The sequence below is a fragment of the Brachycentrus maculatus genome, unplaced genomic scaffold (assembly GCF_059751285.1).
Source record: "Brachycentrus maculatus isolate JH-2025_06_01 unplaced genomic scaffold, ASM5975128v1 h1tg000049l, whole genome shotgun sequence".
In the NCBI taxonomy this organism is placed as follows: domain Eukaryota; kingdom Metazoa; phylum Arthropoda; class Insecta; order Trichoptera; family Brachycentridae; genus Brachycentrus; species Brachycentrus maculatus.
Genome location: NW_028280803.1, coordinates 609,107 through 632,673, shown reverse-complemented (window position 1 = coordinate 632,673; position 23,567 = coordinate 609,107). Strand labels below are relative to the sequence as shown.

At 35.1% G+C, this 23,567-nt stretch overlaps 1 protein-coding gene across 1 annotated transcript; it reads left to right on the top strand.

Moving 5' to 3' along the window:
• The first annotated feature begins 519 nt into the window (after positions 1-519).
• Positions 520-23,255, top strand: LOC148312157 (cytoplasmic dynein 2 heavy chain 1-like). Its single transcript, XM_088277638.1, has 20 exons — positions 520-651; positions 739-872; positions 1,451-1,615; positions 1,735-1,840; positions 2,936-3,062; positions 4,444-4,577; positions 6,472-6,701; positions 9,200-9,299; positions 10,306-10,448; positions 11,625-11,849; positions 13,496-13,639; positions 13,774-13,995; positions 14,946-15,131; positions 15,997-16,125; positions 16,660-16,805; positions 18,483-18,635; positions 19,151-19,363; positions 20,809-21,058; positions 22,057-22,206; positions 23,046-23,255. Exons 1-20 carry the CDS (start codon positions 612-614, stop codon positions 23,253-23,255), a joined length of 3,207 nt encoding a protein of 1,068 aa, XP_088133764.1. The 5' UTR covers positions 520-611.
• The last annotated feature ends 312 nt before the right edge of the window (positions 23,256-23,567 follow it).

Here is a 23,567-nt window from a genome sequence, read left to right as displayed (position 1 = left end):
CTTATATCACTACATAATAGTATTTTAGATACTGAAAACAAAATTCATCTTGGAAATGAAAGATGAAATTGTAAAAGAAAAACATTTGGTTTTTTTACCACATAAGTTTATTTTATTATGATGGCTAATTTCGGAAGTTAAGCCTCCATCCTCAGGTCTAAATGTAAACTAAAACATAATAAATAATTATCTGTTCTATAAATGAAATGGAAGATGTTGTAAAACGTTCAGAATTAATGTTAAATGATTTATAGATATATTCAACCTATATGCACTCTCAGAAAAAAAGTATTCAAGTCATTATTGGTGACAATAATAATATGCATGTGAGCTGTGGTTATGTTCCCATTTTATTTCACGGTAGTTTTGTGCCTTCCTTCCCCTTCAAATATAATTTTTATAATAGCAGCACTATTTCCGCTTTCTGTTGCTATAGTGACAAATTTGAAAATAAAATTCTTGAACTTCAAATATTTGAAGTGTCTGAGTTTTACTATATTATATATGTCCTATAATTGGATGTAATATGGATTTTATCAAAGTTAATTTCGTTATTTTGCAATGATACATCGAATATATATTTTTGAAAACCGTGTTAAATTACATCCAACATGACTGACAGGATTAGGAAATTTATATCGGCGACCACTTGTCAGTAGAACTTTATAAAATATTTCCGTTTCTCGTAAAAAAAAAGTACTTTTTGCATCAAAACTAACAATTGTGATTTTATTATAGGTAATTACTTTGGTGCAGATGAATTAACACAACCGGTAAACAAACCCGAGGCTTTGGAAAAGTTTGTGACTGAAGCTCAATGCCTTACTTTAAGCGTAACATCCGACAACAATTCACTGCAATATAACTCTGAGGTTGACTATTTTCATGTTATTTTGAAAGTATTTATTTACCTTTAATATTTTATCCGGCACACTCTTGAACACAGCAAAAAATCTTTTAGATTGGCAATTTAATATGTTGTCTTTGTTTTTAGATAATTAAGGGAAAAAACTGAGAAAGTAACTGCGAGGTTCACTATTTTCATGTTATTTTGAAAGTATTTACCTTAAAAAATATATCAGACAAACTTAAACACAACAAAAACATATTTTAGATTGACAATTTAATATGTTGTCTTTGTTTTTGGATAATTCAGGGAGAAACTGAGAAAGTAGCTCCAAGGTTAACTATTTTCATGTTATTTTGAAAGTATTTACTTTTAAAAAAATATCAGACAACCTTGAACACAACAAAAATATATTTAAGATTGACAATTTAATATGTTGTCTTTGTTTTTAGATAATTAAGGGAGAAAGTGAGAAAGTAACTCCGAAGTTGACTCTTTTCATGTTATTTTGAAAGTATTTACTTTATAAAATTATCTGACACCCTTGAACACAACAAAAATATATTTTAGATTGACAATTTAATATGTTGTCTTTGTTTTTAGATAATTAAGGGAGAAACTGGATGTCTTTTCTTTTATAAAATCTCTCCCGTTGTATTGGAATCTGATGATGCACTTCAACATGTCAGCATTACGGCTTTTACAAATAATCCTGTGGAATCTTTATGCCTTGCATTACACCACATATATGGACCCCTCTTACAATTGGTAATTTAAAAAAAATCTCAGGGCGGAAATATCTCAGCAATTTTTTAAAATGAAGATTTATGAAATAAAAAAATAGTTTAAATAAAAAAAATAAACGCTTTCTCATTATTATTTTCCAGGATAATTCAATGTCATTGGATCCAAAGATCCAGGAGATGTTATCACATTTGGAAGCGGCTCTCAGAACAACCGCATATGGGAAGGACGGTGCCCCAAGTTTGATGGGTATATTTATGCTTTTATTTTAGTCATGCAGTAAATAATAAAATAAGAACAATATGTAATGAGTTATGGTTGCTCTGTAAGTGTGACTTGAACTATGCGACAATACCTACTTGAGAAACATATGTAGTAAGCCGCACTTGAGGCACACGACAAGATGTGATTGAAGTACATGACAAGGCGTGCTTGAGTAAACTACAGACCGGAAATTATTCAAATCTGTTACATCTCTGTTATTTTCATTATGTTAACACTATACCATCCGATGAAACCCATGAAAAACCCACTTATATATTTATTTGACCTCCCCCCTGGGAATTGAACCCGAGACCTTCAGTACGGTAGCCGAGCGTACTGACCATTACATTACTGAGGCAAACATACTCATAAAATTAGTAAAGCTTAATGATTTTTACTAATATCATCTCCCGAAAACCTGGAATAAAATCTCAACTTCAAACCTCCGAGATGAAGACTCTCCGATCCATAACCGGAAACACATTGCGAGACTGAGTAAGAAATACCGACATCCGGAGCATGTGTAAGACGGAGGATATGGTGAGGTGAGGACGACAACGAAGGCAATACTGGAAAGAACATATAAACAGAATGTCAGAAGACAGACTTCCACGTATCGCCCTTCAAGGTAATCCTGAAGGACGCAGACCCCCAGGCAGAACTCCTAAAAGATGGAAAGACAGCTGGGAGTCAACATCCCAAGAGCGACATGCGGAGGCACAAACAGATCCCTAGGATCTACAAAAAGAAGAAGAAGAAGAAGAAGATTTTTACTAATATCATCTCCCCAAAAACCTGGATTAACCGTCAGCGAAATGATCTGATCCAGTTTCACCACCACCAAACAAAAGAACCTCGAAGAGACGTGCAAATGGGGTGCTTTTAATATCAAAAAGTGATTGAATGGGATTTCTTATAAATTTGCAAAAAATAGTTTAATTTATTATTTTTATATGTTATTTAATTTAATATTGGAAGTCCGGACATTTATAGGGCATACGACCAAGTGATATCAGGAAGAAGTAGTTGGACGCACTCAAAATGTTGTGAAGGTTTATTTCTTGTTTGATTGGTTTTCAGTTGTGTTAACCGTAGATGATGAACTGGAATATTGGAAAACCATTGCTGCCGATAGTAAAACTCGGAAACAAACCGATATGGCGCAGTCATTCATATCCATATTGAAACCTTTAGCAGAAGAGATAAGGTATTTAACGCTTTTGATTCCTAAAATAACTTTTAATTATTGATTATTTAATTTTACATACATTTACTTACAAATATTTTCACTAGTACTTAATACTTTGAGTAGTGGTCTCCGGAATGTCGGGCTCTATTTGTCTTCTTCTTGGTCCTGGACCAAATTGAAGGCAACTTTTAACAAGAACCATGTTAACTCCCTTATTTGGTTGGTCCATCTTTTTCATGAGAGACTGTACTCTCTCTTCACTTATTTATTGATTTGGCATTAACTTTGAGTAATTTCATTTAATTTCAAACCCTTATCCGCACCCCAATGGTGCATAGGGCACTGCATCATATAAACGCAGTGTTATCTTGATCGTTAACACATGAAGAAAAGGTGATCAGCCCTCCGTTTCAGGTACCAGTCCAGGGTAATATCGAATAAATATTAGAGTGAAAAAATCACTTATATATTTATTTGTCCCCCCCTGGGAATCGAACCCGGGACCTCCAGTACGGTAGCTAGCGTGCTGACCATTACACTATGGAGGTGGACAATAATACTTTGAGTAATAATGATAATTTGAATATAAAAATAAAACATTTGTACAAGACCACTTTTTTGAGATCCTTGATGTAAACATGACATGTTTTGAGAACTACAAATGTTCTCATAAACAAGTGAAAATACAAACTGTTTGTATTTTCACCTATTAACTTGAACATCTTTAGTTCTCAAAACTAGTCGTGTTTACATTAATAAACTAAAAAAAGTGGTCTTATACAACTGTTCTATTATTTTATATTTAAATCTCGCCTACTAACACTCAACTTACCCTCTTACTCCCGATTAGTCTTAATAATAGTTTTGCTTGTCGTGGAGAATCTATCGATCACTGATATCGACTAAATGGAAGATGGATATAACTTTTTGTTATATAAATTTTATTGAAAATTCTCAATGACATGCAATATGGGATGTGAGTGAAAATAAAACATTTTTTATTTTTATTTATTGATTTGGCGTTTAATTTGTAGAACTCCATTTTAATTTATGTATTAATTTTAAATCAAACACAGATTTTTTGAGTCTACTAAGTTGTATTTTATTAACAAAAACACATAAAAAATTATATTGCTGTCTCCCATAAATTATTGCTGCACGTGTTAAAACTGTCACTTAGAATTGTATAGCTACATAAGGACCGTAGTCCATTTGATCTTCACATTCGTTTGATAATGCCCTAACAAGGCGAAACAATTGTCACAATATAATTTTTTATGTGTTTTTGTTAATAAAATACAACTAAGTAGACTCAAAAAATCTGTGTTTGATTTAAAATTAATACATAAATGAAAATAAAATTACTAAATTTTTTCAGTATCCCTTCTTTTTTTTGCAGATCATTAGAAATAAACTCCATTTCTGAAATCCAAGAGGCTTTGGAGAGTTCTGCAGGGCTGTTGGATGATTTGTGGAGACATTCAACATATATTTACCCACAGAAAAGGATGATTCATCTCATGGACGTTATTGGTATTAAACTGCATTATTATTATTTTGATTACAATTAACCTATCTTGATGTCCGACTGTCTCTTAAGAGTGGGTCCTTTTTTTTAATCCTTTGATTTTTTTATTTTTTTTTATTTGTTCGGGTATTGTACAGTTTTACATTTAAAAAAGTATATAATAAACAATAGTTACATTTACAACATTTTGAGTGTGTCCAAATACTTGTTCACAAAATCTGGATTATCTCCAATTACAGGAGTTATTTTCATATTATTTTTGACATCTCATCAAAGATGAAGAAGAATATGGAAGTCTGGGCATTTACGGGGCTTACGACCGTCATAGGCTGGTTTAAGTGATCACTTTACACACGTGTAACATTCACCAATTCTACCCATTATTGACAACCACACTACTCAAATTCTCAAAAATTTTATTATTAAGCTTAATAAGCTTATTAAGCTTAATAATAAAATTGAAAATGGTATTTTCTGGCGTTTCTCATGTGTGTGATTATAATCCAGGATTCGGATCTCACATACTAATATAAGAGTTTCTGCTTAATAAAAAGCTTCTTTACATCTCACCAATAGATGTCTCTAGTGAAGTTCTAGTGATTCATGAACAAGGTTTCTAAATTGGTTCATATATATAGAACTTCCAAGAATTTGAGTAGTGTGGTTGTCAATAATGGGTAGAATTGGTGAATGTTACACGTGTGTAAAGTGATCACTTAAACCAGCCTATGACGGTCGTAAGCCCCGTAAATGCCCAGACTTCCATATTCTTCTTCATCTTTGATGAGATGCCAAAAATAATAATAGTTGCATTAATAAAAATAAAGCCATTTAAACAATTCCACATTTATAATTTCATGTTTTATAGAAATTATGTAAAAATAAATAAAAGAAATAAAATTCACCATCTCAAGGTTTTATTTTATGACAAAATTACATACAAATAAACACAGATGTCATTGCTATACAAGTTACATCATACCAACTGACAGACGGACTTCGACGTTTATTGACGAGATTATTCAAAATAAAGCTATGAGAATAGTACTTAAGAAAAACAGATATAAGATTGTAGAAAAAAATGAGAGAAGAACTCAACTGGTTACCTATAAAAAAGAGAATATGTTTTTTTTGTACATAAATTTTTTAACGATAAATTACCCAAATATTTTATGGATAAAATAGTTTTAAACAAAAATTATCATGAACGTAGTACTAGAAATAAGGACAAAATAAGACTGCCATTTTTGAAAAAAAGAGTTGCAAAATTGGATAATGTATTATGGGTTTTAAAATGTATGATGAGATGACTTAATGTATTAAGAATGAAAAGAGTTGAAAAACTTAAAAATAAGTGTTTTTTTACTGTGAGAAGATGTAAATATATATGTGATATAAATTAAGTGAAAAAAAATAGTTTGTATTAAATGTAATATAAGCTAACTAAAGAAATTAAAATTAAAATTATATATTAAAATAAAACCCTTATCCGCACCCCAATGGTGCATAGGGCACTGTGTCATATAAACGCAGTGTTATCTTGATCGTTTACACATGAAGGAAAGGTGATCAGCCCTCCGCTTCAGGTACCAGTCCATGGTAATATTGAATAAATATTACAGTGAAAAAATCACTTGTATTTATTTTACCCCCCTTGGGAATCGAACCCGGGACCTCCAGAACTGTAGCCGAGCGTGCTGACCATTACACTACGGAGGCGGACAAAAATTAAAATTAATAAATAAATTAACGTCGATACTCCTTAGGGGAAAATTCGCACCGAAGTTCATTCACATCTATATTCCCAGAAAGGTTAAAGCTGTATCAATTCCATTTCTGCCTAGCGCTCCACACTGATAACTGAAATATCTAAGTGCAAGACATGTTTGGTATTTGTAGGAAACACCTGCGTCGTAAGACTCCAAGACATTCTTGGCGGCGTGAGTGCATGGGGTGCCGACGGCAGCGTGCTGGGCGTGTTGCAGGACTGTGTGGCGGTGGCCACCTGCTGGCTCTCCGCGTGCCACTCTCTCACGCAGAAGTACTGGCCGCACCACTCCCTGCACGCCTGGGAGGGCCAGCCGCACGTGCCGCACTACTTGAAATCATTTCAAGAGAGACTCAAACAGGTGAAGTTTCAACAGCCAATCCATGTTCATTTACTACAATTGAGAATCGAACATTAAACATGACTTTTTAAAAAAAAACTAACTCATGATCACACCACTTCTCTGCTGGGGTAGGCAAAGAGAATAGGATGCCACACCACTCTGTCTCTAAAAGTAATCTTCGCCTCCTATGTCCGTCTCCGTAGTGTAATGGTCAGCACGCTCGGCTACCGTTCTGGAGGTTCCGGGTTCGATTCCCAGGGGGGGTCAAATAAATATAAGTGATTTTTTCACTGTAATATTTATTCAATATTACCACCCTGGACTGGTACCTGAAGCGGAGGGCTGATCACCTTTCCTTCATGTGTAAACGATCAAGATAATTCTGCGTTTATATGACGCAGTGCCCTGTGCACCATTGGGGTGCGGATAAGGGTTTTATTTATTTTTATTATTATTCTTCCATGTTCACGCATCAGCTCATACATACCTGTTAATTATTCCGACCCTTGACCTGACTTCTTTCAAGTATTGGCAATATTTGATCATGCCAAGTTTTCCTTGGACTTTCTCTGCTCCTATTTCAAACTACTTTCGCCTCATAAATTTGTTTGACTGTTCTTTCTTCACTCATTTAATCTATGTGTTCAAACTATCTCAACACACCTTTCTTAATTTCGTTTTTAATGCTTATCTGAGCCTTGCGTTCTATCCTTATTTCATTATTCGAGCATCTATCATACATAATTTTTCCACATATTTTTATAAGAAATCGCATTTTGACTACATTAGTCTACTTTTATTCTTTTGCCAACTCCATGCTTCACGTCCATACATTAGAGTTGGTACCAGGACTCCATTGTGTAGTGCCATTACTGTTTAACGTTCTGACTAAAATATAGTCTTTCTTTATTTATTGTTTCGGCATTAACTTTGTGGTAAGACATGTTACAATGATTAAAGAAAACACTTGTTTTTTACCACTTGAGTTTTATTATAGACTACATGTTTCAGAAGTTAAACTTCCATCATTCAGGTCTGTATAATAACTAAAATATAAAATATAAAATTGTTCTATAAATAAGGAAAGGGGAAAGTAAAGGGAAAGGGTTAGTCAAGGGGCGGAGTTTTAAAACAAAGAAAAAATGGAAAGCAACGGTGAAGAATTTTGAAACAATATATTATTTAATAAATTATTATTAGAATTTAGGTTTTATTGGATTTCCAAATTTTCAAGATAATTCATAATTTGGCCTTTATATGGAACAAGGTGTAATAATTTTAATTTATGAGAGTGAAATGAGTGATAGTCTTTCTTGTTTCAAGATTTTTATTGATATTGCAATAAAGATGAAAAAGAATATAAATGTCTGGATATTTACAGGATTTTTAACCTGTCATAGGCTGGTTTAACTGATAGCTTCATAAATATGCATTCAACCTCTCTACCAATGATGAAATGATGACGTATATTGTAAATTCCCTGACTTCCATATTCTTCATCATCTACATTGTGATATCAATTGAAAATCTTTTGGAAATAACTCTTTGGTGAAGCGAAATCCTGAATTTTTAACTAAAATTTGGACAACATTTTGAGTGTGTCCAAAAACTTGTTCACAAAATCTGGATTATCTCCAATTACAGGAGTTATTTTCATATCATTTTTTGACATCTCATCAAAGATGAAGAAGAATATGGAAGTCTGGGCATTTACGGGGCTGACGACCATCATAGGCTGGTTTAAGTGATCACTTTACACACGTGTAACATTCACCAATTCTACCCATTATTGACAACCACACCACTTAAATTCTTGGAAGTTCTGTATATATAAACCAATTACGAAACCTTGTTCTTGAATCACTAGAACTTCACTAGAGACATCTATTGGTGAGATGTATGTATAAACCAGCCTATGACGGTCGTCAGCCCCGTAAATGACCAGACTTCCATATTCTTCTTCATCTTTGATGAGATGTCAAAAAATAATATGAAAATAACTCCTGTAATTGGAGATAATCCAGATTTTGTGAACAAGTTTTTGGACACACTCAAAATAAATTGTCTGGTCAAATTATAAGCTTTAACAATAAAAATGAAAATGATATTTTCTGGCGTTTCTCATGTGTGTGATTATAATCCAGGATTCGGACCTCACATACTAATATAAGAGTTTCTGCTTAATAAAAAGCTTCTTTACATCTCACCAATAGATGTCTCTAGTGAAGTTCTAGTGGTTCATGAACAAGGTTTCTAAATTGGTTCATATATACAGAACTTCCAAGAATTTAAGTGGTGTGGTTGTCAATAATGGGTAGAATTGGTGAATGTTACACGTGTGTAAAGTGATCACTTAAACCAGCCTATGACGGTTGTCAGCCCCGTAAATGCCCAGACTTCCATATTCTTCTTCATCTTTGATGAGATGTCAAAAAATAATATGAAAATTTGGACACACTCATAAAATTGTGAATCTCTCTTGTTTAATTGAACCTCATTTGTTATGTTTATTTCAGGTTACGGATGTGCGATCCATTCATTCACAACTTACGAAACTTCTGTCAGCGTCTGAACAAGATGAATTAAAGACATCTAAAATGTTTCAATCCTTTGAAGGTAAGATATTTTTAATATATTATGAGGATAATTATTCATTGTACAGTTTTTTTTATGAAATTTATTAATCATACTTATATATTCCTAAACTAACTAACTAACCATCAACCCGGTTCTCTGCAGAGGTAGGCAGATAGAAAAGAACGCCACACCACTCCGTCTTTGCAAACAATCTTCGCCTCTTCCACTTTCATACATAGTGTCGGGTTGTGGTCCCGTAGTTAGTGCCGTAGACTCTTATTTTATCCGTATCTCTTTATTTTACTATTATTTCCTCACTCATTCGATTCACATGCTTGATTCACATCTTAACACACTTTTCTTAATTTTATTGATAATGCTCATCTCAGCCTTGCATTATTTCCTTATTTCGTAGTCATACAGGAGAAAGTGACCAAGTGTATTTTTTTACAAAACCGTGATAATTGACTATTTGATATCTTACTAGCTTATATTGTCCTGAAAAACATCCCAAAGGATTTTAAACTTGTAAGTATAATATATTGACTTGGTAAAAATTACTAACTGCATTGATGTTTATTTTCTTGCCAAGCAAAAGTGACTTAAATGGCCCTCCTGAGCATTTTACCTTTTGTTAGTTGGTCACTTTCTCCTGTACGGCTACGATATCACTATTCGAACATCTATCATACAACGTTCTGCTATACATTTGTTATAATTCTCTAAATATGTATTTTTTACTAATGACATGAGTTTTTATTATTTTGAGAAATAAAAAGACTTTGTTTTTTGATCCACTCAATTTTTTATTAACAACCAACTAGTTTAGGCAACAACATGTTGCCCTCTTCAGGGTTCATTTAAAACTATTTAGTCTTAAATAAACCCTGAAGAGGGCAACAGGTTGTTGCCGAAACTAGTTGGTTGTTAATAAAAATGTGAGTGGATCAAAAAACAAATCCTTTAATTTCTCAAAACAGTATATCATTATGATCCACAAAGATAATGCTTTCAATATTCAAAACATGAGTTTTTCATTATTTAGGGCTAAACATATGGCAATGTACTCCGAGCAGTAATGCCAACTGGGCCAAGGCAAGGTCCCAATTTGAACGCCTTCTTAAACCAGCCGAAGACAGAATAGCTTCCAAGCTGCGTCCGAGATTGGTAGGATCGTCGACAAAACAGGTAAATAACTATGAATCATCTTTTAACCTTTCCAGGAGTATTGTCGTATGTATACGACCAATACAAAACATGATTTATGACGTGATTTCTAACTAACTAACTAACCATCACGCCGCTTCTCCGCAGTGGTAGGCAGAAAGAATAGAACGCTACACCACTCTGTCTTTGAAAACATTCTTCGCCCCTTCCACGTTCATGCATCTCCTCATACATACCCGCCGATTGTTTCGACTTCTGACCGCTTTCAAGTATTTGGCATACCTGATCATGCCAAGTTTTTCTCGGTCTTCCTCTAATACATGATTTATGTCAAAATTGCCAATGTTGCGATAAATCATGTTCACTGGTGTAAATATTTTTGTTGATTAAGAGAATCACTTTACACACAAGCAACATTCACCATTCTACCCATTAGAAAAAGAATATAGAAATCTAGGTATTTACATGGCTTATGACCTGTCATAGGCTGATTAAGAGAATCACTTTACACACACATGCACATTCACCATTCTATCCATTACTGACAACCATATTACTGAAATTTTTGGAACTCCTACATATATCATTAATCTCATGACGCTTTATATGCGAGTTCACTGGTGGAGGCATCTATGGTTGGTTTGAGAAAGCTTTTTTTATTTAGTTGAGACTGTTTTATTAAGATGTATGTAAGATAAAACTGACACGCATAAGAGGTCATGAGATTTATGAATATGTAGGAGAATGTTACACGTGTATTTCAGGATTCGGACCTCAAATACTAATAAAAGAGTTTCTGCTCAATAAAATGCTTCTTTTCATCTCACCAATAGATGTCTCTAGTGAAGTTCTAGTGATTCAAGAACAATGTTTCAAAATTGGTTCATATATATATATATATATATATATATATATATATATATATATATATATATATATATAGAACTTCCAAGAATTTGAGTAGTGTGGTTGTCAATAATGGGTAGAATTGGTGAATGTTACATGTGTGTAAAGTGATTACTTAACCAGCCTATGACAGGTCATAAACCCTGTAAATACCCAACTTCCATATTCTTCTTCATCTACGTTGAGATGTCAAAATGAACAAATAACTCCCAGTGGAGAAACCCAGATACTTGAACAAGGATTTTTTTATTATGTCGCTTTGTTTTTTTTTTCAAATTACAACTATTTCAGATGCTTCATGAGTTTGGAAGATATTCCGCGCTGATTGAGCGGCCCACAGTCCGCGCCGCTCTCCAGAAAGAGTGTGAAGTATTCTGCAACGCATTGGGAGGACTGCTAAAGGGGATTGAAAGCCAGATTGCGGAGGAGAAAACCAGTCCGGATAATGAGTTTACTACACCGGATATGTCGCCATTAGTGCAACAGCTGCAGTGGACTAAAAAAATGATGAATAAAGTATTTATTTATTTAAATTTTATCATACACATAATAACAAATTATATTATTATGTCCTCACTGAGTTTTCCCCCGCTGAATGCACATTTTAGAGTACTTATTTATAAAACTAAATATATGAAAAATAAAATTAGGAAATTCAATCAAATGTTGGCCATCAAACATGACAGAATGATGCAAACTATTTCAGATCTACCCACCTCTATTATTCATTTATGTATAGCTCTTTCATACTTATTTTTTAATGATTTTTTTTTGTGAGGTCACTGCAACCATATTAGGTCTATTGTGACCTCCCTCTGTATCACAGCTCACTCTCAAGACCTACATGTGTCATGTAACTCACGACCTGTCTTGGTGGTAGCAGCTTCACCTTCTCGGAGTCCAGCAGTGGTCCTCCAAGGATATGACTTCGTTTTCGAGCGAGTGTGTCACAATAATAGAGAATGTGGATTGGCATTTCGTTATCCTCCATACAAAATCTGCATACTGGGGAGTCATGTAGTCAATTTTTGTCATGTCTCCATTCCTCAGTCTGCAGTGTCCTGTCAAGTTCCTGGTTAGGATTTCCTTATTTGTTTTTTGCAATGCTTTAGAACTTCTGTGTTGAATTTCCGCGAGTACCCCATGATTTTTACTTTTGCGTGTTTCATCCCTGAGCTGTTGGACCAGATCTCTTGGCTCTTGTCCACGTCCCAGTTTTTTAGACTAAACTTGATAGTGCTGAGTGTCAGTCCGCATATGGGCTCAGGGCCCATTGGTGGCCTCTCAGCACCAGTTCTTGCAAGTTTATCGGCAGCTTCGTTGCCCATGACACCGCAATGCCCGGGTACCCAAACCAGCCTTACCGCGTTTCTCTCGCCCAGGCGGTTTAGAGCCTCTGCATTCATAGATTAGTTTAGATCTTATCTCAACGGAGCCTACGGCCTTAAGCGCCGCCTGGCTGTCCGAGAGGATGTAGATCTTTTTGTTAAAGTATGATCGGTATAGGTTCATGTGGGCGCACTCCATAATTGCGCTCATTTCAGCCTGAAAAACAGTGGCGTATTCTCCTAGACAAGTTGATTTGTTCAGTTTGGGGTGGACGCCAAAGATTCCAGAGCCTGCCCGACCGTCTTTTTTCAATCCATCCGTATACCATACGATGTCTCCACTTTGAAAGGAGTAGGGATCATTCTTGTCATGTCATGTCATGTCATGTCTCCCTTTCAAGTACGTCTGTTGTGTAGTGTTTTTATGACTTATGGGTAATGGAAGCAGGTTGTACAACTTTATTGCATAACAATCAAAGTTCTTTTGACCAAAAGAGGTCATATGTTATATTTTGTTTGATGTATAACATGCAAATATTATTATTTACATGTCCTGTGTCCACCTTCAATGTGTAGTGGTAACTGTGTTTGACTACTGCGCTGGAGGTTGTGGGTTCAATTCCCAGATGAAGAAGAAGATATTTAATATCACCATAGGCGGGTACAAAGACCACCGGACTGATCACCTTGCCTTCTTGCGATTAATGGTCAGGAAAACACTGCGTCCATATGATGCGGTGCTCCGTGCACCTTTAGATGCGGATAATAGTTAAAAGAAGACATGTCCTTTGAGTCTATTCAAATACTTTTTAATTTATTTATTTATATCAACAGGTATCTGAGATTGAGAATATCATAGAAAACCTTCTCAAAAATTTGGATGGAAATGTCGAACTGAAAGATTTGGTAGTATCTGTCAATAAAGATCTGACAAACTCTCAAACGCAACTTTATGAAGATTGGACGAGAGAGCTTCAGGTAATTATACTAAAAAAATACACTATTCTCATATTTTATGGTGAATTAATTGAAGAGATATGACCAATAAAAACTTAAGTGCTTTGTATGTAAGGTTTAAAGAATTTAAATTGTGTAATTTTCTACATTTTCAGGTTGAATTAAACAACAAAACCCTTATTCTATCTCCCGAATCTCCAGTTGTGGTGTTTTCTGCAGAAAACAATCTGATGCACGTGACATTCAACCCTCGTTTAGTGTCTCTGGAGAGAGACATCCGTCACATGTCAGCCCTCGGCTTTGCAGTCCCCATGGCTGTCAAGGAAGCTGTTAATCACGCAGCTCAGTTTATGGAACATGCGAGATCTTTGCAGCAGGTATTGACAACAAAATAACCCGATTAAATTATTAATAATTCATTTTATTTGACTATATTCGCTCCCTATGTGTAGCATTTGGAGTCCACAAACTGTCTCCTGGTTTCTCTGTCGGCCGCCAGCTCTCTTGCATCCTCCCAAGTCAGTTCAGACGAAAACTGCTAACGAATTGTCAGCAGTGGTTGTCCTGGAGGGCTCGAACCTGATGCCTTATTAAGGAGGCAAGCTTGATTAAGGCTCTCGGGAGGCATGCGGAGTACACCACTTGAGTATTATATTGTTACGGCTAGTTTTGGAAGCTACAGATGCTCCTATCTGCAGATTTGAATAAACACTAGATTTTATATATAGAGTTTATATTTAAACACGTAGGTGGAAGCATCTATAGCTTCCAAAACTAGTTGTAAAAATATAACAAGTGGTAAAAAAATTGATTTATTTAAAATTTAATCATGTCTAACCACAAAGTGAATGCCAAAACAATAAATAACATAAATTAATCCGAATTGAGAACATGCATTTCATAATGTGTTATTATCACAAAGCCTCTAATTATCACAAACTTACTGACATAAACCTGGGATTTGATTTGGCTTAAGTGGTCACTTTATCACTTTAAAAGTCCTGGGTTCAAGTCCTAGAGCAGGCAGTGACTTTTTTCTGTATGTGTATGCGTGTGCGTGTGTGTGTAAATATCAATAACACAGCCAGATCAATAAAAGCAGAAATCTCAATTAATGGCACTAGTTATGAGAAAGTTTACCTTGAGATGCATTAGTTTACTTAATATCTTGTATTTAATATATATACATGTTTTTCTTATTGTTTTATGATGTCATTATTCGCTATTTTGAATATATTTTAAATATTGAAAGCATTAACTTTGTCGATCATTGTGATACATTATTTTGAGAAATAATATATCATTATTCGGTGTTTACATTTCCCAGGTTGCAAATTTTCACAACACTCAGGCGGAGCGTATGATCTTATCCCAGCGTCCCATGATGTTGCAAGGGGCAGTGAAGCTAGCAGCCCTTGTAAAAGAGCAATCAGCAGTGCCGTGGAAGGATATAGAACTGGTCGCCAGATATGTAGATAAACTCAAGGAAGCTGTATCGAATCTCGTGACACAGGTATGTCAAGAATACAGATTTTAAAGTGCCATAACTAACCATTATGCCACTTAGAGTAGCCAGAGGGAATAGGATGCCACACCAATCTATCTTTGTAAACAATATTCGCCTTTTCCACATTTATGCATCTCAAATATGCCCGCCGATTATTCCCATTCCTGACCTGACCACGCCCCAAGTATTTGAAATACTTGTTCATGGGAAGATTTCTTCTGTTTCTACATTTGCCTCGTAAATTTGTTTTACTGTTCTTTCTTCACTCATTCGATTCACATGCCCACACCATTTGAACACACCTTTCTTAATTTTATCAATGATGCTTATCTCAGCCTTGATTTCTTTCCTTATAACATCATTTGAATATCTATCATACATCGTTTTGCTGCACATTCCTATGCAAGAATGCATCTTGATTACACTCAGTCTATTATCATCTTTCTTATGCCAATTCCTTACTTCACTTCCGTACATCAGAGTTAAAACCAGGATTCATTTGTGTACTCCCAGGCTAGCTTTTGGTGATAGGTTTTATTTGCCATAACTGATTTTAGTGAACCATTCACCTTGTTCCCAGCATTCAATATATTTTTGATATCTTTATCGATCTTTCTATCCCTTGAAAACATACTTCCCAAATATACGAAATCATCTACCTATTTCAAAATTTCCCCATTTACTATTATTTTATATCTATATCTACTATATCTCTTTCAAAAACCATGACTTTGGATTTGTCAACATTCATCGGAAAATCACTTTCCTCGCACACACTATACACCTTCGTCACCAGCAGGTCTTTTATACAATTGTCAAGAAGCACAGCTTGCAAAAGGCAATCTTTATAATATTATAAATATTCTTTTAGAACACGTATTTGACGAATCAGCATATTTCTATGAGGAATATTGTCATGAAGTTGATGGACACGGAACTTCTCCAAAAACAAGCCGACTGGAAAAAAGGAGTGAGGCAAATGAGGGACATAGTTGATAAGGTAATCAATTTTCTTTGGAACCTTTGTAGGGTCACGTGGGGCACATTTTCAAGTTGTAAGTCAATATGGACTGAACCAGTTGTTAAAAATATTTATTCTTTTCAATGGTTTAAAAAAAAAGCAATTTTAAATAACATCATTTATTTCATTTTTTATCTTTGTCTACACGGTAGCCTGAACCACTGCACGGCTGTCCAAACTCAAAACACAGTAAGGGACATTTTTTTGTGGAACGTTTTTTTTTGCATTTTTGTACTACATAAGTAGATTCTACTTAATAATACCTACCTTAAAAAAAATGTTCCTTACTGTGTTTTAAGTTTGGACAGCCGTACACTGTAAATCAGAAAAAAATTACTTTTTGATACATATTAATAACATTATTACAAAAAAATTACTAAAATATAAATAAATAAATATTATTCAGCGATTAAAAAATATTTATTTATTTATTTGGTATTAATGATTATATGCTCCACCTAGGGAGCGAACATGGAAAGAAGAAGAAGAATGATTATTAAAATGAATTTTCAGGTTGATGCAAAGGGTTTCACTAACAACAAAGTTTGGAAAACACACTGGGATATACAGCTTTATAAAGCACTCGAACACCAATATCGTAGTACGCTGATAAATCCACTACCGCATTTGGCCGTTATCAAAGCGGAACTCATCTTCAGGTATTTCTTAAACAGTAGAACCTAGATTATCCGTTCTTAATGGAGATAAGGTAGTCCGGATGGACGAAAAAGATGATAATTGACAAGGAAAGACAGATACATTCATTAAATGCTTCAACCGGATTCCCAGGTCTATTAGGAAGCCTAGATACTCTGATACAGAAGCATCTAGGCTTCCTGATAGACCTCTTGCGAAGCAATTTTTTGTTTTTTTTTATGAAGTAAGTTGCAAAATTTTTAGAAAATGTGAAACAAAAAAAAATATTTCAATTTTAATGTTAATTCACATTTAATAGCTTTTAATGCCTATTTAAAAAAATACAAATTGGTTAAACCACCACCAAGTTTCTAGAAGTGCCTCAGTATAGGCAGTGAAAGGGATGAGTACTTAGTTACTAAATAGTCTAGATTTACAAATAGCTTCAATATTAAATCCCTTTTCATTCAAATATTCAATTTCTACTTCAAGAAGGCAGTTGTTTTTAAGTTGCCAAATTACAAATATTGCGCATGATTCGTTTTCCAGGACATTGTTGAGAAGAACATATAAAGCAAACACCAAAACGTTATGCATTACAACGTTACAACGGTAGACACAATTCGCTTCAATCAAATCAGCAAATTCATGTTATTTGAATTTTATTTTTATTAATCTATAATCATAATAAAATATAGTGGTACAAAACAAGTGTTTTGTTTTTGATTTTGTCTTGTCACGTCGTAAGTGAATGCCAAAACGATTAATAATGAAAATCTGGATAACGAAGGTCGTAGATGGCATGCTGTAGCACCCGTAGCTTCCGAAAGTAGTCGTCATAAAATATGAAACACAAGTGGTGTAACACAAGTGTTTTGTTTTAAATTTCATCATGTCATACCACAAAATGAATGCCGAATCAATAAATATTGAAAATCCCGATAACAAAGGTCGTAAATAAGCATCCATAGCTTCTGAAACTAGTCATAATAAAATATAAAATATAAAATACTCAAATGGTATAAAACATGTGTTTTGTTTTTCATTTCATCATGTTTCATTTATTTCCTAAAAATAATAATAAATCTAGCCAAAGAATGAATAATTTATTAGAAATCCCTTTTTGTAAATCCAGACCCGCGCAAAGCCACACATTTTTCATAGCTCCAAAACTCATATTTGTTAGATTTTAATTACCTAAGTTTGTGTAGATTTAAAATTTTGCCTAAATTGTTTATTGAAGAGACAGATTTAAGCTCCTTTTTCTTGTAGACGTATCGCTCATGTAGTACATGCTTGCTAACTTTTTACTTTAGTCAAGTATTTTTTGTATTTTATATTAACACTATTATTCTAGTTCTACTTATAATACCTATTGTATTCTTGGCAGTGCCCTTAACTATGACCTAAATTATATTGTATACCCACACACAGGCCATGCCTTTGTGGGATAGGGTTTTTTTGTATTCATATTTTATTCACATTTTTTTGTATTTGAATTTATGTCATGTTTGTATAATGCAAAAGAATTTAAAAAAAGAAAAAAAAAGTCATACCACAATGTGAATGTCGAAACAATAAATAATGAAAACCCAGAACAAAGGTCCAAATAATCGAGGTTCTACTGTATTACGTGTTTCTACTCTTATCATCCAAGGATAGGGATGTCTAATATATTTTTATTACCCTCATTCCTATAGGCAGCAAGAAGTACGTTTGCAGCCTCCGCTGGAAGAGCTGCGGGCGGGTTGCCATGCGCAGTTGAGGAAATTGATCGCCTTACCTCATCACTTTGTAGGACTCCAACCTACAACTTCTGAGAGTGATTCCATTTTTTCTTCTATCGTTCCAAGGTAATATTATTGCATTATATTCAATATCTTTGTTTTTTAAAGCTTTTTCCTGTCTGTAATTTTATGTTTCTTGTGCTATTTAACAAAGTTGTAAAAATTCAAAAATTTACAAATTCATGACATTATTTTATACGCATAGAACATGTTAAATTGTAAAAGGAAAACACTTGTTTTTTTCCAACTCGAGTTATATTTATTTAATTATAACGCCTAGTTTAGGAAGCTGTGCTTCTATCTTCAGGTCTAAATATAAATTTTTATACTTTTAGTTTATATTTATTCCTGAAGATGGAAGCATAGCTTCCAAAACTAGTCGTTATAATGAAATAAATATAACTCAAGTGCTAAAAAACAAGTGCTTTTCTTTTACAATTTCATAATGTCTTACCACAAAGTGAATGCCGAAACAGTAAATAAAATAGAACATGTTAATTTCAATAGGTTCGTTCGAAAAAGATAGATACAAATTTTAATATATTGATAAATTTTCATTCCTTTTCTGTATGTATGTTTAGGAATAGTTGGCTGATTGGCGGAGCCTTGCAGGAGGTGGAGAAAACTCTGGAGAAAGTGAGGGAAGTGATCAAGAGATGGAGCCACTGGGGGGCTCTCGGGGCGGCCGGAGACCTGGACAGCCTGTGCGAGCTGCACCTCCGGTACCCGCCCGACTGGGACCGCAACTTCAAGGAGTGCAAGGCCCTCGGACAGGCCATAGCCAAGCTGCCCATGTAATAAACCCAACCTATCTACACACTTAACCTTTTAACTGCCGGCAGGTACATGTATGGCGCGGTACCCTGCACGCCGCGAATTTTACCACAAAAATAAAACCTTCTAAACATATCGCTATTGAAAGTGTAATAACGTTTATTTATAAAACTTACCAAATAAATGAAGAGTGCGCCAGTCGTGCAGTCATTTATCCATAATCATAAAATTTATTGTTCATGGTGCAGGGTTGTCACCAAATTTGTCATAGAAAAAATGAAAACGAAATTATATGTCAAAAATAATTGTTTATGTTAGTTTAATATTAAATGTATACACACACACACACTATGATTTTAAAAAACTAGAAAATTAAAAATCATTAGAATCGACACTAAAATCACTGTCGTCAGATTCGGCAGTGACGGCAACTCGGGGATTATTGGACAACCCTGAGCGCCATTAGTTGTTCCGATGACAAAGCTCACTTTAATTTACGTTTAAAGTGGTAAAAACACATTCTGTTTCAATTCTAAGTATGCAAAGATATTCTCAATAGATGTCACTCTGCGTTCAATATATTTGTACATTTTAAATAATTGATATTCTTTAGTAAAAGCCCATTTATAATGGCGCGTCTTAAGACGCAATTTTTGTATGAGCGGCGCTCCGTTCACAGAAAATTATGCATCTTAAGACGGTTTTGGTAGTTAACCGGTTAAACTGTTGGCTTTTATACTAACTAGCAGTGCACAACCGAGATCTGGTAGCAACCGTAATGTGTTTGTAATCTGAAGTAATCTGTAATCTGAAGTATGGAGTTGGCAAAAGGAGGATGACTGTACACTAATGCTCTAGAAATGCCTTTAATTTTGAAAATGTTACAAAAATATTGCATTGCAATAAAAAAATCAACTCATTAAATAATTTATATTAAGTTAAAGATCATGAAAACTATATTTAAACAATATTTAAAAAACTAATAAAGTAGGACCTCTACTGGAATCCGAGAAAGTGAAGCTCCTACCACCAAGACAGGTCGTGGGTTACATGACTCATGTAGGTCTTAGCAGTGAGCTGTAATACAGAGGGAGGTCACAATAGACCTAATATGGTCGCAGTGACATAAGGGATGCAAAATCCCTTGACCCCAAAAAATAAAAATAAACTTATAAAGTAAATTTGAGTTAAAGCGCTAGAAATAGTAACAATAAAAAGTGTCAGGTTGTGGTCCCATGGTTAGTGTCGCGGATTCAACACACTATCTGTGGGAAGGGTAAAGTTGACCGTTTCACTCGACTGGTGGTGTTGGGCGGGAAGGGTAATTTTACCTTTTCACTCGACTCATCGTAAATTGCGTGTAAGTTATTTTTACGCATGACTTTTGCGGCATGGTTAAAAACACAAGTATTATTTTTTTTTTTTTTTTAAATAATTGATTATTTGATAATACGCGGGTTGGCAGGGAAGAAGAGCGCGTGGACTGGATCTGGATCAGCAGCGCCTTTCTCCGGGGCGAGCTGGAGGCGCACAACCGGCGCTACTGGGCGGCGCTGACCACGTCGCTGCAGGCCAGCGCGCAGCGGGACACGGCCGCGCTGGAGGACTACATGCTCTCTGCCCGCAACGCGCTCGGACAGAGCGTGCCCAAGAACGCCAGGGAACTAGCCGCCGCCAACGAAGAATTCCGCTCCCTCAAAGAGCAAGAATCACAGGTATATTTCTTCAAGTCACTTTGTCTCTCTGTTGCCCTTCGTATATGTACTGATAATGCTGTGTTTCGCAATATACCTCATAGAAATATGCTGATTCGTCAAATACAAGTTCTATTGTGTCGGGTTGTGGCCCCGTGGTTAGTGTCGCGGACTCTTAAGTCAGAGTTTCCCGGTTCGAACCCACTCTACCTATTTCTAATAATGAGCCGCTTAGGCTCACAGAAATGGTATGAAATTGAAATATTTGTGTAAATAATAATATAATAATAATAATAAAACCCTTATCCGCACCCCAATGGTGCATAGGGCACTGCTTCATATGAACACAGTGTTATCTTGATCGTTTACACACGAAGGAAAGGTGATCAGCCCTCCACTTCAGGTACCAGTCCAGGGTAATATTGAATAAATATTACAGTGAAAAAATCACTTATATTTATTTGACCCCCCTGGGAATCGAACCCGGGACCTCCAGAACGGTAGCCGAGCGTGCTGACCATTACACTACAGTGTAAATAATAAAAACACAAATATTTCTCCAAACCTAAAACTAAATCCAAACCCTTATCCGCACCCTATGGTGCATAGGGCACTGCACCATATAAAAAACAGTGTTATCTTGATCTTTAACACAAGAAGGAAAGGTGATTATCCCTCCGCTTCAGGTACCAGTCCAGGGTAATATTGAATAAATATTATAGTGAAAAATCACTTGTGTTTATTTGACCACCCCCTCTCTGAGAATCGAACCTGTTACTTGGGATCGAATACTGGAAACATAGTTAATGGTGCACTGAAATCAGTTATAGCGAATAAAAGCCTGACAGCAAAAGCTAACCTGGCAGTACACAGTAGGGTGCTGGTACCCAATCCTAATGCATGGAAGTGAACCATGGAGCTGGCAAAAAAGGATGAAAGTATTGAGTGCGTCGAAATGCGATCTCTCAGACGGATATGCTGCAAATTGATGTGTGATAGATATTTTGAAAAAATTGTAGATGACAGCACTTCTTGACGGCTTACGGAAAAAACAAAGTATGGTACGCGCTTGGGGCGGGGAAAGAATTAGATCTCTGGATCACCTTGCCAAGCAGTGGGAAAATTTATCATCTGTCATGCAGAACCACGAACAACTGATCATCCACCAGGTATTGTCTATGGAATATGCCTAAATTGTCTATGTGCTTAACCCATCCGCCTACCGGCCGCCAAACGTTGGCGGTAGGTATGTTTTTACATTTGCAAATCAGCCGCCGTTTAAGCCACGCCCCCATCCGTGGTAGTTCATATTATAAAGATACTTTCGTGTGATATCTACAAATCAGTAAAGAAAGCTTTTTGTAATACATTATTTCTTATAATTTTAATATAAATTTATTGACGACACGTAACCAAAGATGTCCCTGTAAGGATAGAATTATCCTTTGGATTGAAATATCAAATAAAATCAGTGAGAAATCAAAACTTTACATCCCAGGTGTAATGTTTTATTGAGTTATTTTTTCAAGTTTTCATGTTAATTTTTCACATTTCTGATCTAGTCACACAATGGAATACGTGCATAATAGTTATATGTACCATATTTATTGGTAAAACAGTAAAAGTTATAATTTTATGAGACAGTTTATTTATATAACTCGGTTGAATTTGAATGCCGTTGACGCCGCAGCCACGCGCGCGGTGTGATTGGTCGGGCTGTTGGACCGCGCACTAAACATCAAATGTTTAGTGCGCGGTACCTTTTTCTGCATTTGAAGATTATTTCTATGTTTGTTCTCGTTTTATCAGGTGCAAAATATTAGCGCCTCCTTGTTTGACAACCCATATAACCTCCCCTCCGGGCGGGGCAACTTTCTTACTTGCGGGGATACATTAAAAAAGTGTCTTTATTTACATGTTTTGAAAAAAAAACTGATATGTGAATGGGTTAAGAAGAAAATAAAACTGTGTGTGGGGGGGGATATGAATTTTGTTTTTTTTTTTCTAGGCAGAATCTGTTAAATCCAGCCTCTTGGGCGAATGGTCCAATTTATATTCTTCATTGGAAGTTTGGTTCTCGAGATGGATGCAGAATAAACCGAAAGCGGATCAGCTGAACAATGCCGGCCTTGCGGAGTTGCAGGGAAAATATCAGCTCATCACGGAAGCTCTTCAAAGTTGGCAAAATTTCAAGGAAAACAAAGAAAATATGACGTAAGAATTGCAATGTACATGTCACATATTCTATTGATATTTTTTAAATGTTACACAATTTATTACACTTTCATTCATCAATTATAATTACCTATTATTTACTTATTAGTCATATTATTTTTGACACCTCATCAAAGATGAAGAAGTATATGGAAATCTGGGCTTTTACGGGGCTGACGACCGTCATAGGCTAGCTTAAGTGATCACTTTACACACATGTAATATTCACCAATTCTACCCATTATTGACAACCACACTACTCAAATTCTTGAAGTTCTATATATATGAACCAAATTAGAAACCTTGTTCTTGAATC

Bases quoted from the DNA above. Each gene is read 5' to 3' on its own strand.
- LOC148312157 (XM_088277638.1), top strand. From the start codon at position 612: ATGACTGACAGGATTAGGAAATTTATATCGGCGACCACTT. The intron at 1,616-1,734 runs GTAATTTAAAAA...ATTATTTTCCAG, and splicing joins ATGGACCCCTCTTACAATTG to GATAATTCAATGTCATTGGA. The intron at 11,850-13,495 runs GTATTTATTTAT...TTATATCAACAG, and splicing joins CTAAAAAAATGATGAATAAA to GTATCTGAGATTGAGAATAT.